Below are 23,135 nucleotides of genomic sequence, written 5' to 3' on the forward strand. Positions count from 1 at the left end.
ATCTCTACTTGCACATTCATCTTCTGCACATCTATCACTCCACTGTTTATTGCTAAATTGTAATTATTTCGCCACTATGGCCTATTTATTGCCTCACCTCCCTAATCTTATTACATTTGCACACACTGTATATAGATTTTTTTATTGTGTTATTGACTGTACATTTGTTTATCCCATGTGTAACTGTGTTGTTTGTGTCATGCTGCTTTGCTTTATCTTGGCCAGGTCGCAGTTGTAAATGAGAACTTGTTCTCAACTGGCCTACCTGGTTAAATAAAGGTGAAATAAATAACAAAAATGTTTTTAAATGTCTGAGTTTGACTAATACAGTGAACTAAGAGCAACAAATGGTAACGGCGTCACCGGCCTGAATCTAATCCAATCTGGAGCTATACCGTCAGTAACAGAGGTAAATGTAGGTAAATGTTTTATATTCGGTTCTCTCTTGTCAATGACCCAAGCATGTCATGACCATGAAGATTAGGGGTGTGCCGAGTAGTCGGACAAAACGAGTATTGCAACGAATATGGGACGTTTTCTGGCTACAATTATGATCCAAGTATTTTTTGTAATTGTCTGTGATCAAAAATAAAGTAATTTTTGGGTGCCAGCACGCATCTTTCTCATGTCAACCAGTCATGTGCAAAGTTCTATGTGGTCTAAATAACTTAACTGGCTAGTTAGCCTGTCTGTAAAGAGAACGGCGGGCTATGTGTTGACCCTGCTGCTCTGATTGGATAGTGAAGCTGTATTTCTCGGTTTCACTAACTTCATAATTTCAAACGATCACTTTTCCTCACATGTTTTTAGTCTGCTGCCTGCTACTATGACAAATCACATGGTGAGGACATTTGCTATCAAGCTATCAATGTGCATAATATCTAACAAGCGGGGCAAGATTAGGGAAAAAAGATGAAACGCTGATGTGCAATGTGACTGAGTGACAGAAAGCTTGGCTGCCTGTTGCAAGTTGAGGACACACAGACACACACTGCTCCTAATTTGCAGCAAGAATGTGCAGGTAAGGTATTTTGCCAACACTTCCGTTCTTTTTTCTATCAGATTCATGAGTATCATCCGATCCGACTATCAATTGTCAATTTACGGATACGATTACGGCCATGTTGGCATAACCTCTAATGAAAATGGTATATTCTGAATCAGTGGAGGATAGAGACAAATACACACGATTGATTTTTATTACATATTTCTATCTTCCAGCTTTCAATCTTTAATTGCTACACAAAGTGTGCCATGACTACAGAACAAGCCCAAAAACATACTTTGATTTATTGATTGATTATATAACTGAAATCTTAAAAATAAGTTTGTCTTACCTAATTAATGGAATACAAGTAATTGAACCGACATCAGTCAATTAGTTGTTTAATAAAATCGTGGGGGGAAAAAGTGGTGGGTAATCGCTCAGCACGAACAGCAGCTCATCTGTGTAATCCACCGTCCCTAGTACACTCACCTCTCAAGCAAAATAATGGTGGCGTTCACTCGAGCAAAAATTATCAATAATTAATAAATATTAAAAGGGATGGTTCAGCCTGTTTTCATGTTTAGGTAAAATATCATCTTACACTGTCACGCCCTGGCCTTAGTATTATTTTGTTTTATTTATTATTTTAGTTAGGTCAGGGTGTGACATGGGGTATGTGTGTATTTTGGGGTATTATATGGTAGAGGGGGTGTTGGTTGTAGTTTATGGTTTTGTGTTGAGTGTATGTGTCTAGCTGTGTCTATGTTGGGTGTAGTTGTCTAGGAAGTCTATGGTGGCCGGAATGGGTTCTCAATTAGAGACAGCTGATTTCTGTTGTCTCTAATTGGGAGCCATATTTAAGGCTGCCATAGGCTTTAGCTGTTTGTGGGTCATTGTTTATGTATATGTATATGTCGACGTAAGTAGTTTGTGTGTGCACTTACGTTTGAAGTTTCACGATCGTTTGTTGTTTTGTTAGTGTTGTATAAGTGTTTGGTGATCATCTTCGTCGTGGTAAATTAAGAAGATGTATTCAAATCATGTTGCGCCTTGGTCCTATCGTTCATGTCAACGCGATCGTGACATACACAGAGTTATCCTCATAAGCCAGTAGTGACATCTTCTCCCGTTGTCTGCATGGAGAGATGCATGTCCAGACTGTCTTATAGGTGGGATATCACACATTGATACTGACCCAAATAGGTTGGATTTTAGAGACTGGAGTATGTTTTAGATATCAATTTAGAATTAATTGATCTTTTTGATTATTTTCATTGAAATTATATAAGCTGTTCAAGAATGAAAGCAAAACAAGACATTTCAACAATGTCCCCTAACTCAGAATATATAATTTTCATAGTCGGTACCGTTTAAGATTAGGGAGGACTAATGTATATATTTTTTTAAAAATGGGCCTTACTTCTATTACAGCATATTAGATGACTGTCACTCATATTCCATTTAACCAGCTCAATGTACAGCGCATTCGGAAAGTATTCAGAACCCCTTCACTTTTTCCACATTTTGTTACGTTACAACCTTATTCTAAAAATGATTAAATAATTTTTCCCTCAAATTTACACACACACACAGTACCCCAATCACAGTGCATTTTTGCAAATGTATAAAAAAAAAAAACAGAAATACCTTATTTACATAAGTATTCAGTACCTTTGCTATGAGACTCAAAATTGAGCTCAGGTGTATCTTGTTTCCATTGATCATCCTTGAGATGTTTCTACAGCTTGGAGTCCACCTGTGGTAAATTCAATTGACTGGACTTGATTTGGAGAGGCAACACCTGTCTATATAAAGGTCCCACAGTTGACAGTGCATGTCAGAGAAAAAACAATGCCAAGGAATTGCCCGTAGAACTCCGAGACAGAATTGTGTCGAGGCACAGATCTGGGGAAGAGTACCAAAATATATCTGCAGCATTGAAGGTCCCCAAGAACACAGTGGCCTCCATCATTCTCAAATGGAAGAAGTTTGGAACCACTAAGACTCTTCCTGGTGCTGGCCGCCTGGCCAAAATGAGCAAACGGGAGAGAAGGGCCTTGGTCAGGGAGGTGACCAAGAACCCAATGGTCACTGAGGGGAAAAAAACTATTTCATCCAATTTAGAAAAATTCAAGGGGTTCTGAATAAACTATACAAACAGCATAATCACTTTGCTTGTTGTATAATTCCTTCTCGAATCTAAGCACGCTCCTCACCTTTTCAGTGCAAAACACAACAGCTGTCTGATCAGGCAAAAAAAAAAAACACTTTCCCAGCCAAACCTTTATACCATAACCGCTAACCACTACATGCAGCCTACATTGTCAATGTCACCATATTAGCTAAAGTCATAGTGAACATAGCTATGAGAACTAAAGAATGTTAGTAAACCCGCTACAATAACGAGGCAGGCCCCGGTGACAATGCATTAATAAAACCGAAAGCTTACCTTGACTTGGAAGAGTTCCAGTACTGGATAGCCTTAGCCAGCTAGCCAACATAAATAGCATTCATCAGTTTGAACTGGGTGTTTGAGTATGCTAAATTAGCTAGCTGTATTAGCTAGCTAAGTAAGTGAAAAAATACCAATGTAGCCATTACATGATTCGTAACATGCCTGGCATTTGAAAATACTATGCATTTTGTTTAACCCAAATTCAGAACCCGCTTCAAATCATACAGATTATGTTGTTAAATGCTCTTTGGGCATTTGAAAAGCTAAAGAACTTGCTACCACGTGAATAAAGAACGGTATCATCTGCATAAAAATGAACATCCGCTGTTTCAATATGATTCCCAATGTTGTTGATATACAAAACTAACAAAATAGCACCTTGCGGAACACCTGAGCACAACTATGGACTCAGATTTACAACCATCCGCCATTACACATTGTGTACGAGTTGATAGGTAATTTATAAATCAATGTAGAGGATGACTGGTAATTCCACAACATTTTAATCTTTGCACAAACACAGTAGGGTCCACTGTGTCAAATGCCTCTGAGAAAACAATACAGACAGACACATAATGTAACTTCTTGTCAAGAACACAGTGTATGTCAATTAAAACCTTCAATGTTGCTGAAACAGTGCTGTGGCCAGAACAAACCTGATTGCATTCCATTTAAGATGTTTTCTTGGACGTAGGCCTTCAGCTGCCTACTAACGAAAGACTAAAGTACCTTAGATAGTACAGACAATTTTGATGTGGGTCGATAGTTATCAGGTAGCTCAGATATGAGTCTCCAATAGCAGATTTCCATAACCTTGGGATTTTCTTAACATCAAGCGTGATGTTAAAAATACATGTTAAGGGGGAGCAATGATGTCTGTAGCTAGGTGTAGGGGGCGGGGGTCTACATCATCAGGGCTAGGGTATTTCTTTCTATCAATTTCCTTCAGTGCTTTACGCACTTCTGAAACCGAGAAGGATGAGAAGCAGAACATGGCGAAGGAGTGCACAAGGGCGTCTGGTAAATTCACAGAGGGCTCATTTAGACATTTTCAAATAAACTACCTATATCTATAAAATTATTGAAAGGTTTCATAATATAGGTTCTCTCAGTTATAAGCTGTGTGTTTTTCAACGATTGTTTGGGAAGCTGTGTATTCTTTTTGCTCTCCAAGCCTTTCACTACTTGCTAAAATGTAGAGGGATTATTTAAATTATCTGAAGAAGATTTAAAGGTAGTGGTCTGCTTTCAGTTTTCGGGTCAAAGTCACACTCATATTTCGAAGACTTTTAAAAGCCATCCTATCGCCCACCGAACCAGATCCTCTTGCTATAGCCCACATAGCATTTAGTTCCCTTATGATTTTAGCAAGTTCATCAGTAAACCAAGGGTTCTCTACACTTAATCCTGCATTTTTTGAAAGGGACATGCCTATTGAATACCTCCTGGAATGCGTTGTGGAAGTAAGAAAATGCTAATTCAAAATCAGGGATTAATTCAATTCTATTCAATGTTAAATACAGTTGAAGTCAGAAGTTAAACACACACTTAGGTTGGAGTCATTAAAACTAGTTTTTCAACCACTCCACAATTTTCTTGTTAACAAACTATAGTTTTGGCAAGTCGGTTAGGACATCTACTTTGTGCATGACAAGACATTTTTCCAACAACTATTTACAGACAGATTATTTCACTTATAATTCAAAATTCCAGTGGGTCAGAAGTGGGTCAGAAGTACACTAAGTTGACTGTGCCTTTAAACAGCTTGGAAAATTCCAGAAAATGATGTCATGGCTTTAGAAGCTTCTGATAGGCTAATTGACATCATTTGAGTCAATTGGAGGTGTACCTGTGGATGTATTTCAAGGCCTACCTTCAAACTCAGTGTCTCTTTGCTTGACATCATGGGAAAATCAAAAGAAATGAGCCAAGGCCCCAGAAAAAAAAATGTAGACCTCCACAAGTCTGGTTCATCCTTGGGCGCAATTACCAAACGCCTGAAGGTACCACGTGCATCTGTACAAACAATAGTACGCAAGAATAAACACCACGGGACCATGCAGCTGTCATAATGCTCAGGAAGGAGACGCATTCTGTCTCCTAGAGATGAACGTACTTTGGTGAGAAAAGTGCAAATCAATCCCAGAACAACAACAAAGCACCTTGTGAAGATGCTGGATAGAACTGTTTGGCCATAATGACCATCGTTATGTTTGGAGGAAAAAGGGGGTGGCATGCAAGCCAAAGAACACCATCCCAACTGCGAAGCACGGGGGTGGCAGGTTCATGTTGTGGGGGTGCTTTGCTGCAGGAGGAACTGGTGCACTTCACAAAATAGATGGCTTCATGAGGAAGCAAAATTATGTGGATATATTGAAGCAACATCAAGACATCAGTCAGAAAGTTTAAGCTTGATCGCAAATGGGTCTTCCAAATGGACAATGACCCCAAGCATACTTCCAAAGTTATGGCAAAATGGCTTAAGGACAACAAAGTCAAGCTATTGGAGTGGCCATCACAAAGCCCTGACCTCAATCCGATAGAAAATTTGTGGGCAGAACTGAAAAAGCGCGAGCAAAGAGGAAGTGGGCCAAAATTCATCCAACTTATTGTGGGAAGCTTGTGGAAGGCTACTCGAAACATTAGACCCAAGTTAAACAATTTAAAAGGCAACGCTACCAAGTACTAATTTAGTGTATGTAAACTTCTGACCCACTGGGAATGTGCTGAAATAAATAATTCTATAATATTATTGACATTTCACATTCTTAAAATAAAGTGGTGATCCTAATTTACGTAAGACAGGGAATTGTTACTAGGACGAAATGTCAGGAATTGTGAAAAACTGAGATTAAATGTGTTTGGCTAAGGTGTATGTAAACTTCTAACTTCAACTGTACATCATGTAAAAAACCTTGAATATCAAACTGCTTCCCATTTCTTTTCGTAATGACACGTGGAGATCGCTTAGGAATTTGACCCTCTCTCACAAAGGCAACAGCACAATGATCACTTATGTCATTTGCAACAACTAAAAAACGATGCATATTGGTTAAGATCAAATCAATCAAAGAGGATTTCAGAGGATACTTTATATTCAACCTAGTTACACTGTTGACAATCTGAGTGAGATTATAGTTATTGCATATAATTTTTAGTTGATCAGAGCTAATGTTAACCAGGCCTGATTCAGATCACACATCAATAGAAACTCAGAGTTGAAATGCTGTACTAACAATTTGAAAATACAATCCAGAGAGCCAGCAGTAGCAGATGGAGGTCAATAACAATAAGATACAACAATATTTCAAGATGAGCTGAGGTTTAGGTTCAAAGACAGATTCAAATTGCTTAGGTTAATTAACAGAAATCAGAACGGCCACGAGATCTTGTCTTTTACGTATGCAGTACAGCAACATCACCACCCTTAGATTTACGATCTGCAGGTAACCATTTATGCCAATATTTTTGTCTAAAAGATTTTCTGAACCAGGTTTCAGAAAGCATAAATACATCAGTGTCGGCAGTTTATTATTATTTATTTTTTCTCCCCAATTTTCGTGGTATCCAATCGCTAGTAATTACAATCTTGTCTCATCGCTACAACTTCCGTATGGGCTCGGGAGAGACAAAGGTCGAAAGCAACGCGTCCTCCGAAGCACAACCCAACCAAGCCGCACTGCTTCTTAACAAAGCGCGCCTCCAACCCGGAAGCCAGCCGCACCAATGTGTCGGAGGAAACACCGTGCACCTGGTCCCCTTGGTTAGCGCGCACTGCGCCCGGCCCGCCACAGGAGTCGCTGGAGCGCGATGAGACAAGCATATCCCTACCGGCCAAACCCTCCCTAACCCGGACGACGCTAAGCCAATTGTGCGTCGCCCCACGGACCTCCCGGTCGCGGCCGGCTCCGACAGAGCCTGGGCGCGAACCCAGAGACTCTGGTGGCGCAGCTAGCACTGCGATGCAGTGCCCTAGACCACTGCGCCACCCGGGAGGCCAGTGTCAGCAGTTTATATCCATATTTTCACAAAATCAATATATCTTCGGCAGAGGACTTACATTAATTTGCAGAAATTTCAGGCCACTCTGACTACTTAATTTGTCAGGGGTAAAAATGTCAGGACCTGGGTTAGATTGCACATTTGCAGACAGTAGAAGCAGCAAGATAATGGCAAGTCTAGATCGGGGGTTACAACATTTGGATTTACAGACAGCACTTGAATGACAATCCAGTCTCCAGATTCTTTAACGCAACATATTTCAGGAGATGTGTAAAGTCCAGAGACATGGTTAAGTACCAAGAGAACGGTTCTGACATGTAAGCGGAAGAGTCCGATTTCCCCATTGTTTGGGAGAAATGTGCAAAGTTCACACGTGCATTTATAGAGCAAGCGTGTGATTTCTCCCAAGGCATGAGGGAGAAACAGTCATATTTCCCCATTCACAGAGCAAAGGGCTCTAAAAAGTATCGACAACATTGTAAAAGTCAAGGGTAGACAACAGCAGCATGTTCATTTATTGCCCTATTAATTAACATAAGAGAAAACACATCACTAAGCACAAATGTAACAGAAGAATCTAAGATGTAGACAACACAACACTAAAAACACTAATATTAAAATGAGCTACGACTTCATATAAAAGCGTTCCTAAATAATAATATAAGCATAGCAAGAATCCCTAATCAAAGAGTCCAACAGCAGATCAGTAAAAAGTATGTGGTGTATGTGTATGATGTAGGCAAGCAAAGCTCTGGGGAGAGAGAGAGAGAGAGAGAGTGGCGGGGGCACCTGTACCAGACTGGAAGAGACAGACCAGGGCAGGCGGGGAGCAATGCAGCAAGTAACAGGAGGAAGCCGAAGAGGCCCTCAACTAGGCAGACATCCAGGGCGACAAGGGATGATAAAATAACCATGACGGTGATACAATCGCTGATACAAATCCGACAGTGATACAAATCCACGACGGTGATACAATCGCTAACCAGAACAGTAATAAAAGCACTAAACTCCAGACCAGATGGTCATGTAAAAGCAGGGAGCGAAATGTTTAATGGTAGCCTCTTCCAAGTGAAAATGGCTGATGGTGATGCACTTCATCTGTGATGCACTTCAAAATGCTAGGAGCGTGGATCAGAAAACCAGTCAGTACCTGGTGGGACCACCATTTGCCTCATGCATCGCGACATCTCCTTTGGATGGAGATGATCAGGCTATTGATTGTGGCCTGTGGAATCTCTTTAATGGCTGTGCGAAGTTGCTAGATATTGGCGGGAACTGGAGCATGCGGTCATACACGTCAATCCAGAGCATCCCAAACATGCTCAACGAGTGACATGTCAGGTGAGTATGCAGGCCATTGAAGAACTGGGACATTATCAGCTTCAGTCAGGTCAAGACCCCGGTGAGGACGACGAGCACGCAGATCATCTTCACTGAGACAGTTTTTGAAAGTTTGTGCAGAAATTATTTGGTCGTGCAAACCCAGTTTCATCAGCTGTCCGATTGGCTGGCCTTAGACGATCCCGCAGGTAAATAATCCGGATGCGGAGGTCCTGGGTTGGCATGGTTACACGTGGTCTGCGGTTGTGAGGCCGGTTGGACGTACTGCCAAATTCTCTAAAACGACCTTGTGGTAGAGAAATGAACATTCAATTCTCTGGCAACAGCTCTAGAGGACATTCCTGCAGTCAGCATGCCAATTGCATGCTCCCTCAAAACTACATCCCTGAAGTGAAACAGAAAGGTGAATGCAGCGATCAGGTTGGTTCCACCACGCTAATCAAAGACCTTACCTCCACCCACCTCTTGCCTGCTCACCAACAGTCATCGATGGGGAGACCAGAATTAGGTAGGTTTAGTATGACCGGTTACAACTCCATCATAGTACATGTTAATTTGTCAGACATCACACATCCTAACTGGCATTGGTAATAGAACAGTGACTGTGGATGTGTTCACAGATGCATCTATGGAGCCAGCACTTGGAGACTTGCAAGTTGAGGTGATGAAGTCCTGACCAACAGACAGGCGTGATACTGTCTCTGAATGGAGAGAGACCTGGCACTCAACACATCCACAATGCGGGACTGAATGTGATTACTAATAATATAGTATAGAAGAAATCCAGTCCAGTATTTGCAACACCCTTTTCATTCCATCAGTCACTGTTGAACTCTGCCTCAACTCAGCCTCTCTCTACAGTTGGAGAGGACTGTAGAAGCTTTTTCCAGACGCCAGCCTCTGTCGTTTGATGGGGAGACCATAATTGGGTAGGTTTTATCTGACCTGTTCAAACTTAAATATAATACCTGTTTGTGTGTCAGATATGACCATTGGAACTGCCGTTGAGAATAGAACAATGACTATGTGTGTTTGTGTTCACAGAAACATGTATCAGCCAGCACATGGACACTTGCAAGATGATGTGATGTCCACTCCAGACTGACAAATGGGTTGATACTGATATCTCTAAATGGAGAAAGACCTGGCACTCAGCATAACAATTTTATTGGACAACTTTCACTTATATTGTCTTTTTAAATTATTGAATTGAATGGTATCAGTCAATATGGGGACGGAGAAACCCTGTGTATTCTGCAACAGGATTAGGGAACTCTGGTTATATACGGGACACCACAAAGGAAGATATGACCACTCTGACATGTTTGCCAAGGTAGCCCCATTACCAACAGACAAAATGCCGATAGGCACAGTATCTGTATCGGCTGGGAATGACGATGAAAGGTGCACATTGTTATATTAGCAGGACACAGCTTCTATTGTTTTATGTAAAGGGTTGTTTCTTCTAAATGGATCGGTACCTACATTTGGAAGTTATCAAAACATTTAGTTTAGAATATCTAAATAAATTCAGCAATTGCATCCTTCTCATACAGGTCTGTAGGCTACTGACCCATTCAAAGCTTCCTCCAGCATCAAACCATACATCTGCCTGTTGTTATTGAATTCAGTCTGCAGGAGGTTTGTTCGTTGTGATTGAGTGTGGGGGAAACAACTGCAGTCAAGGTTCTGACAGATGGGTGTATCTTGGTGGTGGCAAGGACACAACCAAGATAACCTACATCAAACCACACCCAAATCAAAGTGTATTGGTCGTGTACACAGATTCTCAGATGTTATTGCAAGTGCAGCAAAATGCTTGTGTTTCTAGCTCCAACAGTGCAATAATACCAGAATATAAATATATAATATACAGTGCCTTCAGAAAGTATTCAGACCCCTGGACTTTTTCCCACACTTGGATTGAAATGTTTGATTGGATTGAAATGTTGTTTTTTACCTCAATCTACAAACAATACCCCATAATGACAAAGCAAAAACAGGTTTTTACACATTTTCGCTAAATTATAAAAACTGAAATATTGCATAAGTATTCAGACTCTTTACTCAGTACTTTGATGAAGCACCTTTGGCAGCAATTACAGCCTTGAGTTTTCTTGGTTATGACACCACAAGATTGGCACACCTTTATTTGGGGAGTTTCTCCTATTCTTCTCTCCAGGTCCTCTCAAGCTTTGTCAGGTTGGATGGGGAGCATTGCTGCACAACTATTTTCAGGTCTCTCCGAAGATGTTCGATCAGGTTCAAGTCCGGGCTCTGGCTAGGCCACTCAAGGACATTCAGAGACTTGACCCTAAGCACACAACGCAAGAGTTGCTTCTGGACATTGTCCTGTTGGAAGGTGAATCTTCGCCCTAGTCCGAGGTCCTGAGCGCTCTGGAGCAGGTTTTAAATCAAGGATCTCTGTACTTTGCTCCGTTCATCTTTGCCTCGATCCTGGCTAGTCTCCCAGTCCCTGCATTCAGGCCAAAGACTTCAATCTTGGTTTCATCAGACCAGAGAATATTGTTTCTCATGTTCTGAGAGTCTTTAGGTGCCTTTTGGAAAACTCCAAGCGGGCTGTCATGTGCCTTTTACTGAGGAGGGGCTTCAGTCTGGCCACTCTACCATAAAGGCCTGATTTGTGGAGTGCTGCAGAGATGTTGTCCTTTTGGAAGGTTCTCCCATCTCCATAAAGGAACTCTGGAGCTCTGTCAGAGTGACCATCATGTTCTTAGTCACCTCCCTGACCAAGGCCCTTCTCCCCTGATTGCTCAGTTTGGCCGGGCGGCCAGCTCTAGGAAGAGTCTTGGTCGTTCCAAACTTCTTCTATTTAAGAATGATGGATCTGTGCCTCGACACAATCCTGTCTCGGAGCTCTATGGACAATTCCTTCAACCTCATGGTTTGGTTTTTTCTCTGACATGCACGGTCAACTGTGGGACCTTATATAGACAGGTGTGTGCCTTTCCAAATCATGTCCAATCAATTTAAATTTACCACAGGTGGACTCCAATCAAGTTGTAGAAACATCTCAAGGATGATCAATGGAAACAGGATGCACCTGAGCTCAATTGCGAGTCTAATAGCAAAGGGTCTGAATACTTTTGTAAATAAGGTACTTCTGTTTTCGTTTTGTCATTATGGGGGTATTGTGAGTAGATTGCTGAGGATTTTTTATATTTATTTTAGAATAAGGCTGTAATATAACAAAACGTGGAAAAAGTCAACGGGTCTGAAAACTTTCCTAAGGCACTGTATATATACATATGGTGTATATGGATAGTATATGAATAGAAAAGGTGTGCACAACAGTAGTTATATAGGATGAGCCATGACTAGAATACAGTATAATCAAATCAAACTTTATTTGTCACATGTGCCGAATACAACAAGTGTAGACCTTACCATGAAATGCTTAGTTACAAGTCCTTAACCAACAGTGCAGTTCAAGAAGAGTTAAGAAAATATTTACCAAATAAACTAAAGTTAAAAAAAGTAAAAATAAATAAATAAAAGTAACATTAAAATAACCATAATGAGGCTATATACAGGTGGTACCGGTACAGAGTCAATGTGTGGGGGGTACAGGTTAGTCGAGGTAATTTGTACATGTAGGTAGGGGTGAAGTGCCTATGCATAGATAATCAACAACGAGTAGCAGCAGTGTACAAAACAAATAGAGGGGAGGGGCAATGTAAATAGTCCGGTGGCCAGTTGATTAACTGTTCAGCAGTCTTATGGCTTGGGGGGGTAAACGCTGTTAAAGAGCCTCTTGGTCCTAGACTTGGCGCTCCGGTACCGCTTGCCGTGTGGTAGCAGAGAGAACAGTCTATGACAATTTTTGGGGCTTTTCTCTGACACTGCCTACTATATAGGACCTGGATGGCAAGAAGCTTGGCCCCAGTGATGTACTGTGCCGTACGCACTACCCTCTGTAGCGCTTTACGGTCAGATGCCGAGCAGTTGCCATACCAGGAGGTGATGCAACCGGTCAGGTTGCTCTCGACAGTGCAGCTGTAGAACTTTTTGAGGATCTGTATATACATATAAAGTGGGTAAAACAGTATGTAAACATTATTAAAGTGACCCCAAGCAATCTCATGTTTGGCTTCTGTCGTGGCTGCCAGCATTTCTTGAGGAGCAAGCCAAAACACAAGGCCAAATCAGCAGGTGCAGTTCCCCTTTAACATTGTTCCCTTCAAAAGGTGAAGTGACAACCTTCACAATAATTTTACTAATGGGAAACAAACTTTACTTTTGAATGAAAAAAGAAAGCCATTAAATTAAAATAATTCTACACACACACAGATGTTTCCCTTTACATGGATGTCAAACAAAAAACAATTATTGCAAAGTTAAACAAACAACTCTATGCACAAGGACTACTTTTGACAATTTCTACAGAAAACTTGACATATTTCACTCTATTAATGTGGAATTGCCCTAATGTGATTAAATTAAGGTTAGTAAGTGATTAGCAGTAATGGGCTTTTATTAATTGTTTTATTTAGTGTTACAGCATTAAACCAACATTATGCATTTATTGTAAAAATATTATATAGACACTACCGTTCAAAAGTTTGGGGTCACTTAGAAATGTCCTTGTTTTTTAAGGAAAAGCACATTTTTTGCCCCTTCACGGTTGATGTTGAAACTGGTGTTTTGCGGGTACTATTTAATGAAGCTGCCTTTTTAATCAATAGCCTTTTTAAAATGATAAACTTGGATTAGCTAACACAACGTGCCATTGGAACACAGGGGTGATGGTTGCTGATAATGTGCCTCTGTATGCCTATGTAGATATTCCATTAAAAATCTGCCGTTTCCAGCTACAATAGTCATTTACAACATTAATGTCTACACTGTATTACTAATCCATTTTATGTTATTTTAATGGATTTTTTTTGTTGCTTTTCTTTCAAAAACAAGGACATTTCTAAGTGACAATAGAATAGGTAATTAAAAACGGGGGGGCAGAGAGATAAAGGTCCCCCCTCTTCTGTGAGAATTGTTGAAGGCCGCCTACGCCACATTCCTACTCCCCCGCACCCTTCCTACCTAGCTGTCCCTTTAAAAAATACAAAGTATGAAAAATGGCAGAACAATACCATCTCATCATATCTTATTCCAAAAGGGAAAGAGAGGGGGGAACAATGGCGTTGGGTCCATCGGTCTCACTCTATCGTTTTCTCTGTGCACTCTCACTTACTCTCTCTCGCCCCTACAGCTCGACAGCCTTCCCTCTCTCCTCTCCGACTCGCCTAGCTGACAGAAAGCTGCTTTGTTGCCATAGTATCAACTCCCACTTTTGATACTGTCATTTCAAGTAGGACATGGTAGCCTTGATACAATATGTTCTCCATTTCCATTAAAATAGTTGTCAGATATGATCCTGTAGATTTTGGATTACACTTGACTGTGCCTGACAAGACACTCACACCCCTCCCTATTTTATTAATGGCCAAAAAGTTTTCCCCCCCCAAATAGATAGATAGATAGAAAGATAGATAGAAAGAAAGAGGGGGAGGCTATGGGAGTGGAGAGGTGGAGGATATGAGAGAGGGCTGTATAAGAGCCATTTTTATATGCTCCCGTCTGTCCATAAATAAAGTGAGACCCCAAAGTCCATTCTCTCTAGTGTGTGCTCTCTGAAGGGGGAGATGGAGGCTACCAAAGGCAAGGTCTAATGTTGGTGGCGAAGCTTCCACCCCCCTCCCCTGTTTGTTGAGTTAAAAAACAAATACACTACTCTGCTGAGAGAAAGAAAAGTCCTTTCACCCAACTGAAAACCATTTGAGAGACATCAGGATTATGTAGCGTCCCCTCAGCATTCAAGACATGAAAAAACAAAACAACTAAAGCCTGTGGATGAACTAACTGGAAAGCGAACTCAAATTAGGCTATTCAACATGTTGTCCACAAAATGTAGGCCTATAAGCAATAGCCTTCTATTATCAGGGGGATTATTTAAACTACATATGATAGGCAGAAAGAAGGAACACTTCAAACAAATGACAAATGGAAAGACCAAAGATGACATTCCATTGTTTTTTGCAAGACCATATTTCTCAGGTTTAGGAGTCTGGACACGCAAATTGTAGGTTAACTTGAGGACATGACACTGGTTTTAGCAGAGAAACGGGCCTAAACGATAGGCCTAAACGACCACTAACTGACCACAAACGCTCTCACCGTGACTTTTTGTCACGTGACCATAATAAGTCACCTTTCATCATGAAATGCGCCACGCGAGTGACCAAACAATGACCACTGCACTGATCATGAAAGAAATGTCATATGACCATATCAGTGAAAACCGTAAATGACAAAAATGTATACTACCAAACAAAGACATTGAATGATTGTTACGTAGGCTACAGTAGGCCTACTACTTGTCTAAAAGAGTTGTGCAACAGTTACCACAGATACTGAAGTTGGGACAGACACCTAGAATGAGTAGTACAAACCAAAGAAACATGAACTCAAAGTATAGAAGCTAGCCTATAGGCATTGCAGTGAAGAGGTGACCTGCCTGACCACTGACTCTGCTGGTGCAGGTACAGCACACATTTCACCTGTTAAAAGGTCAATTGTCATACGAGTACTTTAAAGATGACTTTAAAGAGTCATCGTGAGCCAAGGTGACTATTCTCTCCACTAGGAAGGGCGGACGAGGGACGTTGGAGATGGAGGGATATGGTAGATGAAGAGCGAGGGAGTGCCTTTGTGGCCTCCCAGGGGGGGCCTTCCCCTACCCACCGGCCTGATCCATTCTTCTCCCCTCAATGAGGGGATTAAGAAGGCTCTCAGTATGGCCGTATTGGGGGGGATGAGTTGCACCGGGAGAGTGGAGACGGGGGGTGCGATCCAAATAATATTATAGCTAAGTGGTGAGGGAACCTGAAACACTAACTCTGCAAAGCATTCCAGGCTCACCAAGGTACCAGACAGGCCTTTCGCTATAGCTGAAACACCTTTAGAATCGGGAGTAAAGTTTCTAAAGAAAGGGAAAGAAAGGAATGAGGAGAGAAGCGAAGAAAAGTTGAGACCACGTTTGTTGAGAAGTGAGGGATGCTCCTCTTCTTCCATGCTCTTATGCAAAGCAGGGTCAAGGAGGGCTACGAAGCACACAATTAATGCTGATTACACGCATATGCTAATTATTACACGCTAATCAAGTACAGTAGCCTTATATTCAGACCTAATGCCTACAGACAGGCTTCTCTCGCTCTGGCTTCTCTAGGTAGGAGAAAGCTATAAATACTACAAGACTGCTAGGAGCTCAAACACTACACAACTAATAACCATGGGGGCCGTCAGTCAAGGCTTCAGACAGACACAGAGGCAAACAACAACAGAGAGACAGCCCAGACAGACAGGCTTGACGGTCGTACGGTGATAACATGCTTACACGGAACCAAAAAGCGCATGCGCTATCGTGCATACATTTATTTTGTCTCCCTACACCAAACGCGATCACGACACGCAGGTTAAAATATCTAAACAAACTCTGAACCAATGACATTAATTTGGGGACAGGTCGAAAAGCATTAAACATGTATGGCAATTTAGCTAGTTAGCTTGCACTTGCTAGCTAATTTGTTCTATTTAGCTAGCTTGCTTTTGTTAGCTAATTTGTCCTGGGATATAAACATTGAGTTGTTATTTTACCTGAATGAGGTCCTCTACTCCGACAAATTAATCCACACATAAAACGGCCAACTGAATCGTTTCTAATCATCTCTCCTCCTTCCAGGCTTTTTCATCATTGAACTTATATGGTGATCGCATCTAAACTTTCATAGTATTACCACGACTACCGGCAAAACAGTTAGTCTTTCAATCACCCACGTGGGTATAACCAATGAGGAGATAGCACGTGGGTACCTGTTTCTATAAACCAATGAGGAAATGGGAGAGGCAGGACTTTTAGCGTGATCTGCGTCAGAAATAGGAATGACTTCTATTTTAGCCCTTGGTAACGCAGACGCTCGTTGGTGCGCGCGAGCAGTGTGGGTGCAATAATTGAATAACATGGATTTCTAAATTTATTTTGTGACGCTCGCGCACGCGACGTGTCCGGTCTGGTCAGCATGTTAGCTCTTGATGCACTGCCTCAAATGCAATGAATCTGGTCATTTGACATTTGTTTTCTATTATGCACATTGTGTAGGTGGCGGAAAGAGTGGTGTGAAAGATATAGGATAAATGCAGAGGATAAAAAAACTGAGTATATTCTATAAAAAAAGTGTTGTTGCGTTAGTAACCGTATTCAGTTGGTTTGCTTTAGTTTTCATAAAAACAAGCACCAGACATGTTCAAAAATATATTTTCTTAAAATTGTGTTATGCCCCATGCATTGTCTGTCCTCATCTTAATTGTCATGATGATACTTTGAGTAACTTTGCTTTCTTTACAAGCACTCAAGAGCACCTTCAGCTGATTTGAGGGTTCAACAGTTGTTGAAGAGTGACTTTAATAGTGCCGTTTTTAAAACATGGATCAAACCACAGGTGAATGTCAAAACTCCTTCTTTGATTCCAATCCAACTGTCCTTTCCCCACCAGTGGGACGCAAGAAGAGAATTGGAGGACCCGAGGTCTGGCTTTGTGACGACATACATTTTGTCCTGTTTAACCCCCCCATCCTTTACTCAGCAGAGCAGGAAGGAAATGCTTGGGGTGAGTGAGTGGTCCGTGGGGCTTGCTGATGCTGAGCCTGCTCAACATCATGTCTTCATTCCAGAGAAACTGACCAGTACAATTTCAATACACTGAACTTTACACAGAGACCCTTCACTGGAATAGCATTACTCTGACTAACAGAGGGGAAGGGGAAAACACTGGGGTAATCTGTATTGCTCAATATCTGAGTCAGGGTATAAGAGAAGAGAAGATTTCTTCACTGAGTGAGGGAGCTGAACTCTGAGCTCTAGCTCTGTTTCTAGGTAGAGACTTGAAATTAACGTCTCATTGACTGTTTAAATACGCCCTCGTCAATCTCTTTACTTCTGTGTGTGACAAATACCATTATCTACCCTTTACACCCGATGACATGGGTGTAGCTGGATCACAAGGATTTGTTAACGGTTCGTAGGACCGTAGTAAGTAACGTTAGATCATACAAATTTGTTTATGTAGCTAACTACATAGCTGTCTGACGGTTTGACATGGAGCTCTTGCGAACAAAACACAAACAAGTCCCCCACCTTCAACAACATATTTGTAACTTGCCATTGGCGTCACATTCCTTAAGATAACATCTAGCTAACAATTAGCAAGAAAGTTGGCTAGGCTATCGACAATAACTGGAGGCCCATGCAATGATACAATGTATCAATACTTTGACAACCTCACTAGAATTAGTTCAATTGTTTTAATATACAGCTGCATTGGTAAAATGTCACTATAACTACGCGTTAGTTGAATTAAACCACCAGGTAGTTGGCTAACTATTATGCTAACAACAGCTAACGTTAGCTAGTTACCCCGTGTTTAAAAGCTGGTTGGCTAACTAACGTTAGCTACTGTAACTGATTTGACAGTTTAAATATGATTAACATCTGACTGGTACACATCTCTAGCTAAACTCTAGCTAAACTCAATCCCCTTCATCAAGAAGGCCAAGTGCATTGCCCTAAAGAGCAAGATAATGGTTTGCTCACCTTTAGTCTGATGTCATACGTGGTAAACCTGGTCCTGCCGACACCGACCGTCTCAGGGTTGCTCACGTCTATCTCTAGAAAGTTACTAGGTGGTCCATACGCGTCATTCAAGTTCTGAGGCTTGGAGAATAGCCTCCTTGTATCAGCTATGGTATCAGCCATTTGTCCCTCACTAGCTAGCTAAGTTAGCCTCAATGGTTTGGGGTTGTGCGCTCCACTTCCGATCAGCTGAGATGCAGCTGACGCTTGGCACCTTCCTTGTGTTTTGTTTACAACCTGTCTCAGCGCATTTGCATTTTCTTGGCTGATAAGTGTACTATCTGAAATATTGACCAATCAGAGTTATATGCGCTATGTAAAGTATTGCATTTCACTCCCCACAAACTAAATTAAAATAACTACATACGTCTACCAAAATACATTTTACGGAATACATATTGCATGTAAACCCTTTTGATTGGCTTTATAAATCGCCCATAACGTAGTTTATTACAAAGGAAATTACGTCTGTTATTTCTTCTTCTTTGGTATAATGGCCTTCGCAACATTTATATGTGCATTCCGCCACCTACTGTACGGGTGGATAATAAGGATCCTAAAAGGAAAACATTGCGCAGTAAAAAATACATGTAAAAAATTCCATACAAACTGCGAAATGTTAATTAAACTAAATCAGCCTGCTTTTCTGTTTTAATCACGTCCCTACCCAGGCTCAGAAGGATCCTGTGATGGCGGGACATTTCCAGGCGACAGTAGTCCTTGCAGTGCTCCATCCATTAAGTCTTGGAGGCCCAAAATCTTCTCAGCTGCAGATATAATGATGTCCATCTTCTTTAACTTTTTGGAAACTTGTGCAGTACAATTAATAACTGTGGCTATAAATACTACAAAATCCACCTTTTTCACAATAAGTGTATCCAGATCACTTGATTGAAGTATAACCTTTGCAACTGGTTGCGGTGCAACCACCACCATATCTTCTTCAGAACTGTGGCCTCTTACCCCTTCACATAGGAGATTGCTGTACAACCCTGACCCTTGACACCTCAACCTCTTTCACCCTAACAGGGCACTCAGGGAATTCAGAAATATGATCCCCACCACAGTTGCAACATTTTACATTCAAAGACTCTTCAATAACATATTCCTTCTGTCTGCAAACAGGACAATATTACAAGGACATTTCTAAGTGACCCCAAACTTTTGAACGGTAGTGTATATTATTTTATTCTTGTAATATTGCCACTTTATTCTCATCATATTGCCACTTTATTCACAAAATATTGGCACTTTTTTCTTGTAATATTGTCACTTTATTCACAAAATATTGCCACATTATTCAAAAAAATTGCCACATGATTCTCTAAATATTGCTCATTTATTTTCAAAATATTGCCACTTTATTCACAACATTCAATTTAGGATTTATTCTTGAAATATTGCCACTTTTGTCACAAAACATTCTCATTTTATTGACCAAATATTTCAACTTCTTTCTAGAAATATTGCCATTTTATTTTCGAAAAATGTGCACTTTATAAGTACCACCGCCTCTTGCAGTTTTTTTTCTCTCTTGAATTGGCCCTAAACACTCTTCTGTATTCAGGTGATTCTAGCTGATTATAAATAAAGTATCACTCAATTGGCAACCAGATGTTTGTTTAGATATTCACTGAAAGACATCTCTCAACAACACTTGCTATTCCACGAGCAGAATTGCAAAATGCGAGAGCTTCCACATTTTGTCCAAATGTTTCATTTCGCGAACATTCAAAGGAATGACATTGTTCTGAAAGCTTACCCGCTTAGATATCTTGCCTTACCTAGTATCTATTGTCTTGTTTTGAACACTTTGTACAAAATAATAAAATGCAGTACTACAGGATATTTCTTAACCTAGCTCTTTATTAGCTAGCTATAACTGGCATGTTCACGTATCGCCAACCAGGATCAAACTGACCATGACCTAACCATTTGGGTGGTCTTAACCAATCATAGCACAGTATAATATGGCAGGAAAATGCATCAAATTACAATTCAGTTTGTTTACACATATGAATATTACATCCCCCTTCTTTTAAAACAAAATAAAAATGTTTACATATTCTAAGCGTTTCTTTTGAAAACATGCTCTGCAGTTTGAACTCAAGGTAAGTAACCATTTATATTGCATACTATACCAACTGAATCAACATAGACTCTGAAACAATAATCCAACATACTGTTACTTTTCAAACAAGGGATTCTCAGCAACTCAGCTTTCACGGTAGAAATAACATCTTAACATTTCAAACAAATACAATACCAAAGCATTTCAAGTGAACTTTCAATAACAAGTTTACAGTCTGGAACTCTTTTAGGGCAGCGATCCGCCTACACCCTTTGACATTTCATAGGTCTAGGAAAGCTCTGGGCTTGACCTCTCTTCCTGACCTTGTGCGATATGAAGCTGAGCATGCTTCTGTGTCAGTCAACAGTTCTTGTGGTGTTGCAGGTAAGTATGGTGTATGTTGTGCTGTGTGTGTGTTTAGTCCATCACGTTCTCTTTCAGGGGAACAGTTCATCGCATCAGTGTGTTGTTCTTTTGTGTTCAGTAGGTGACGAACATTGCGGCGGTACACTGCTCCTTCTGCGGTGCGGACGTGATATGAACGTTCAGTGTCAGCTGGCTGGATGACGACTGCTGTCTTCCAGAGGCCATGCTCCTGGATTCTAACTGACTCTCCGTCGATCAGTGGTGGCAGTGGTCTAGCTGACCTGTCGTAGTATCGTTTTTGTTGTTGTTGTCTCTGTGCACGTTTTCCATGCATTTCCTTGTAGCTGACGACCTCAGGTTGTAGCTGCTGGTTGGTGCTGGGAAGGGTTGAGCAAAGTCTGCGGCTCATCAACAGCTGGGCTGGTGATTTGAAGTTGTCAACTGGAGTGTTGCGGTATTCAAGGAGACTGAGATAGGGGTCTCTCTTGTCTGCTTTTGCTTTGTCCATGAGTGATTTAGCAATCTGCACCGATTTTTCAGCAAGGCCATTTTTTGAGGGTAATGTGGGCTTGTGGTGGCATGTGTAAACTCCCATGCTTTTGTGAAGGATTCAAACTCATTTGATTTGTAACAGGGCCCATTGTCAGATATTAAAGTCTCTACAATGCCATGCCTGGCAAAGGCTGCTTTCAGCTTGTGTATCACAGCTGCAGATGTGGTGCTGTGAAGCTTGTCGAGTTCGAAGTATCTGCTGTAGTAGTCCACTGTTACGATGTAGTCCTCGTTGTTCCAGGTGAACAGATCGGTTGCCACGACCTGCCAGGGTCAGTCTGGGATACAGTGAGGTAACATTGGCTCTTTGGTGTTTGAGGGGCGTCGTTCAAGACATATGGCGCATTTACCAACAATGTCCTCTATTTGTTTGCACATTCCGGGCCAAAACAAAATGTCCCGTGCTCTCTGTTTGCACTTTTCCATGCCCATGTGTCCAGCATGGATCTTTGTCAAAATCTCTTCTCTGAGACTGGTAGGAATGATGATTTTCTCTCCTTTGAAAATTATTCCGTTGATCTGTGATAGTTCAGCACGATGGTTCCAGAATTCTGAGACGCTCTGAGGGCATCTTCTCCTCTCCTCAGGCCATCCATCCTGTATGACTTTCCTCAGCTGTGCGAGTTGTGAGTGCTTTTCTGTTTCTGCTTGGATCTCCTTCAGTTTTGTGTCACTAACTGGTAAGTTGCTGTACACAGTGTGCACTTGCATGTCCATGCCTTCACTGAGGCTGCTGTCCTTATAGGTAAGAAACTTCCTGGAGAGTACACACATACAATCCCTGATGTCTCTCTGGAATGTTACCCTTGCTCGGATTTCATCAACCTTATTGTCAAGAGACTGGACATTGGCGAGTAGTATGCTAGGGAGTGGAGCGCGATGTGCCGGTCTCCGAAGCCTGACCAGGAGACCGCTTCGTTTGCCCCTTTTACGGTGTCGTTGTTTAGGGTCACCGGCTGGGATCAGATCCATTGTATTGGGTGGAAGGCAAAACACAGGATCCGCTTCGGGAGAGTCATATTCCTGGTTGTAACGATGGTGAGTTGACGTTGCTCTTATATTCAGTAGTTCCTCCCGACTGTATGTAATGAAACCTAAGATTACCTGGGGTACCAATGTAAGGAATAACAAATAAAACAACAAAATACTGCATAGTTTCCTAGGAACGCGAGGCGGCCATCTTGGTCGGCGCCGGAAGAATTATGATTGTCTCTCTTTGTTTGATGGGGTGCTGTCCTCAGATAATCGCACGGTTTGCTTTCGCCGTAAAGCCTTTTTGAAATCTGACACTGCGGCTGGATTAACAGCAAGTGTAGCTTTAATTTGGTGTATTGCATGGCTGCTTTCATGAAAGTTTAATATTTAAAGTAATTTAATTTGAATTTGGCACTCTGGCATTTCACCGGATGTTTGCAAATTGATCCCGCTAAAGGGATTTGATCCATAAGAAGTTTTAAACCACTTGAGTGTTGTTTCAGCAGTATGCTTAGGGTCATTGTCCTGCTGGAAGGTGAACCTCCGTCCCAGTCTCAAATCTCTGGAAGACTGAAACATGTTTCCCTCAAGAATTTCCCTGTATTTAGCGCCATCAATCATTCAAATCAAATCAAATTTTATTTGTCACATACACATGGTTAGCAGATGTTAATGCGAG

General features: G+C 41.3%; 1 protein-coding gene across 2 annotated transcripts in view; it reads right to left on the reverse strand.

The window, feature by feature from the left end:
• Positions 1–18,948, reverse strand: part of LOC129817142 (sorting nexin-3-like) — a 40,779-nt gene extending 21,831 nt beyond the window's left edge. The window contains exon 1 of one of the 2 annotated variants that reach the window (XM_055872080.1): positions 18,454–18,948. In XM_055872080.1, coding sequence (XP_055728055.1) covers positions 18,454–18,615 — 162 coding nt within the window. In that variant the 5' untranslated portion in view covers positions 18,616–18,948. The remainder of the gene's footprint in view (positions 1–18,453) is intronic. The other variant, XM_055872079.1, reaches the window with a different exon arrangement.
• Between the last annotated feature and the right edge of the window lie 4,187 nt (positions 18,949–23,135).

The sequence above is a fragment of the Salvelinus fontinalis genome, chromosome 20 (assembly GCF_029448725.1).
Source record: "Salvelinus fontinalis isolate EN_2023a chromosome 20, ASM2944872v1, whole genome shotgun sequence".
Taxonomy (NCBI): Eukaryota; Metazoa; Chordata; class Actinopteri; order Salmoniformes; family Salmonidae; genus Salvelinus; species Salvelinus fontinalis.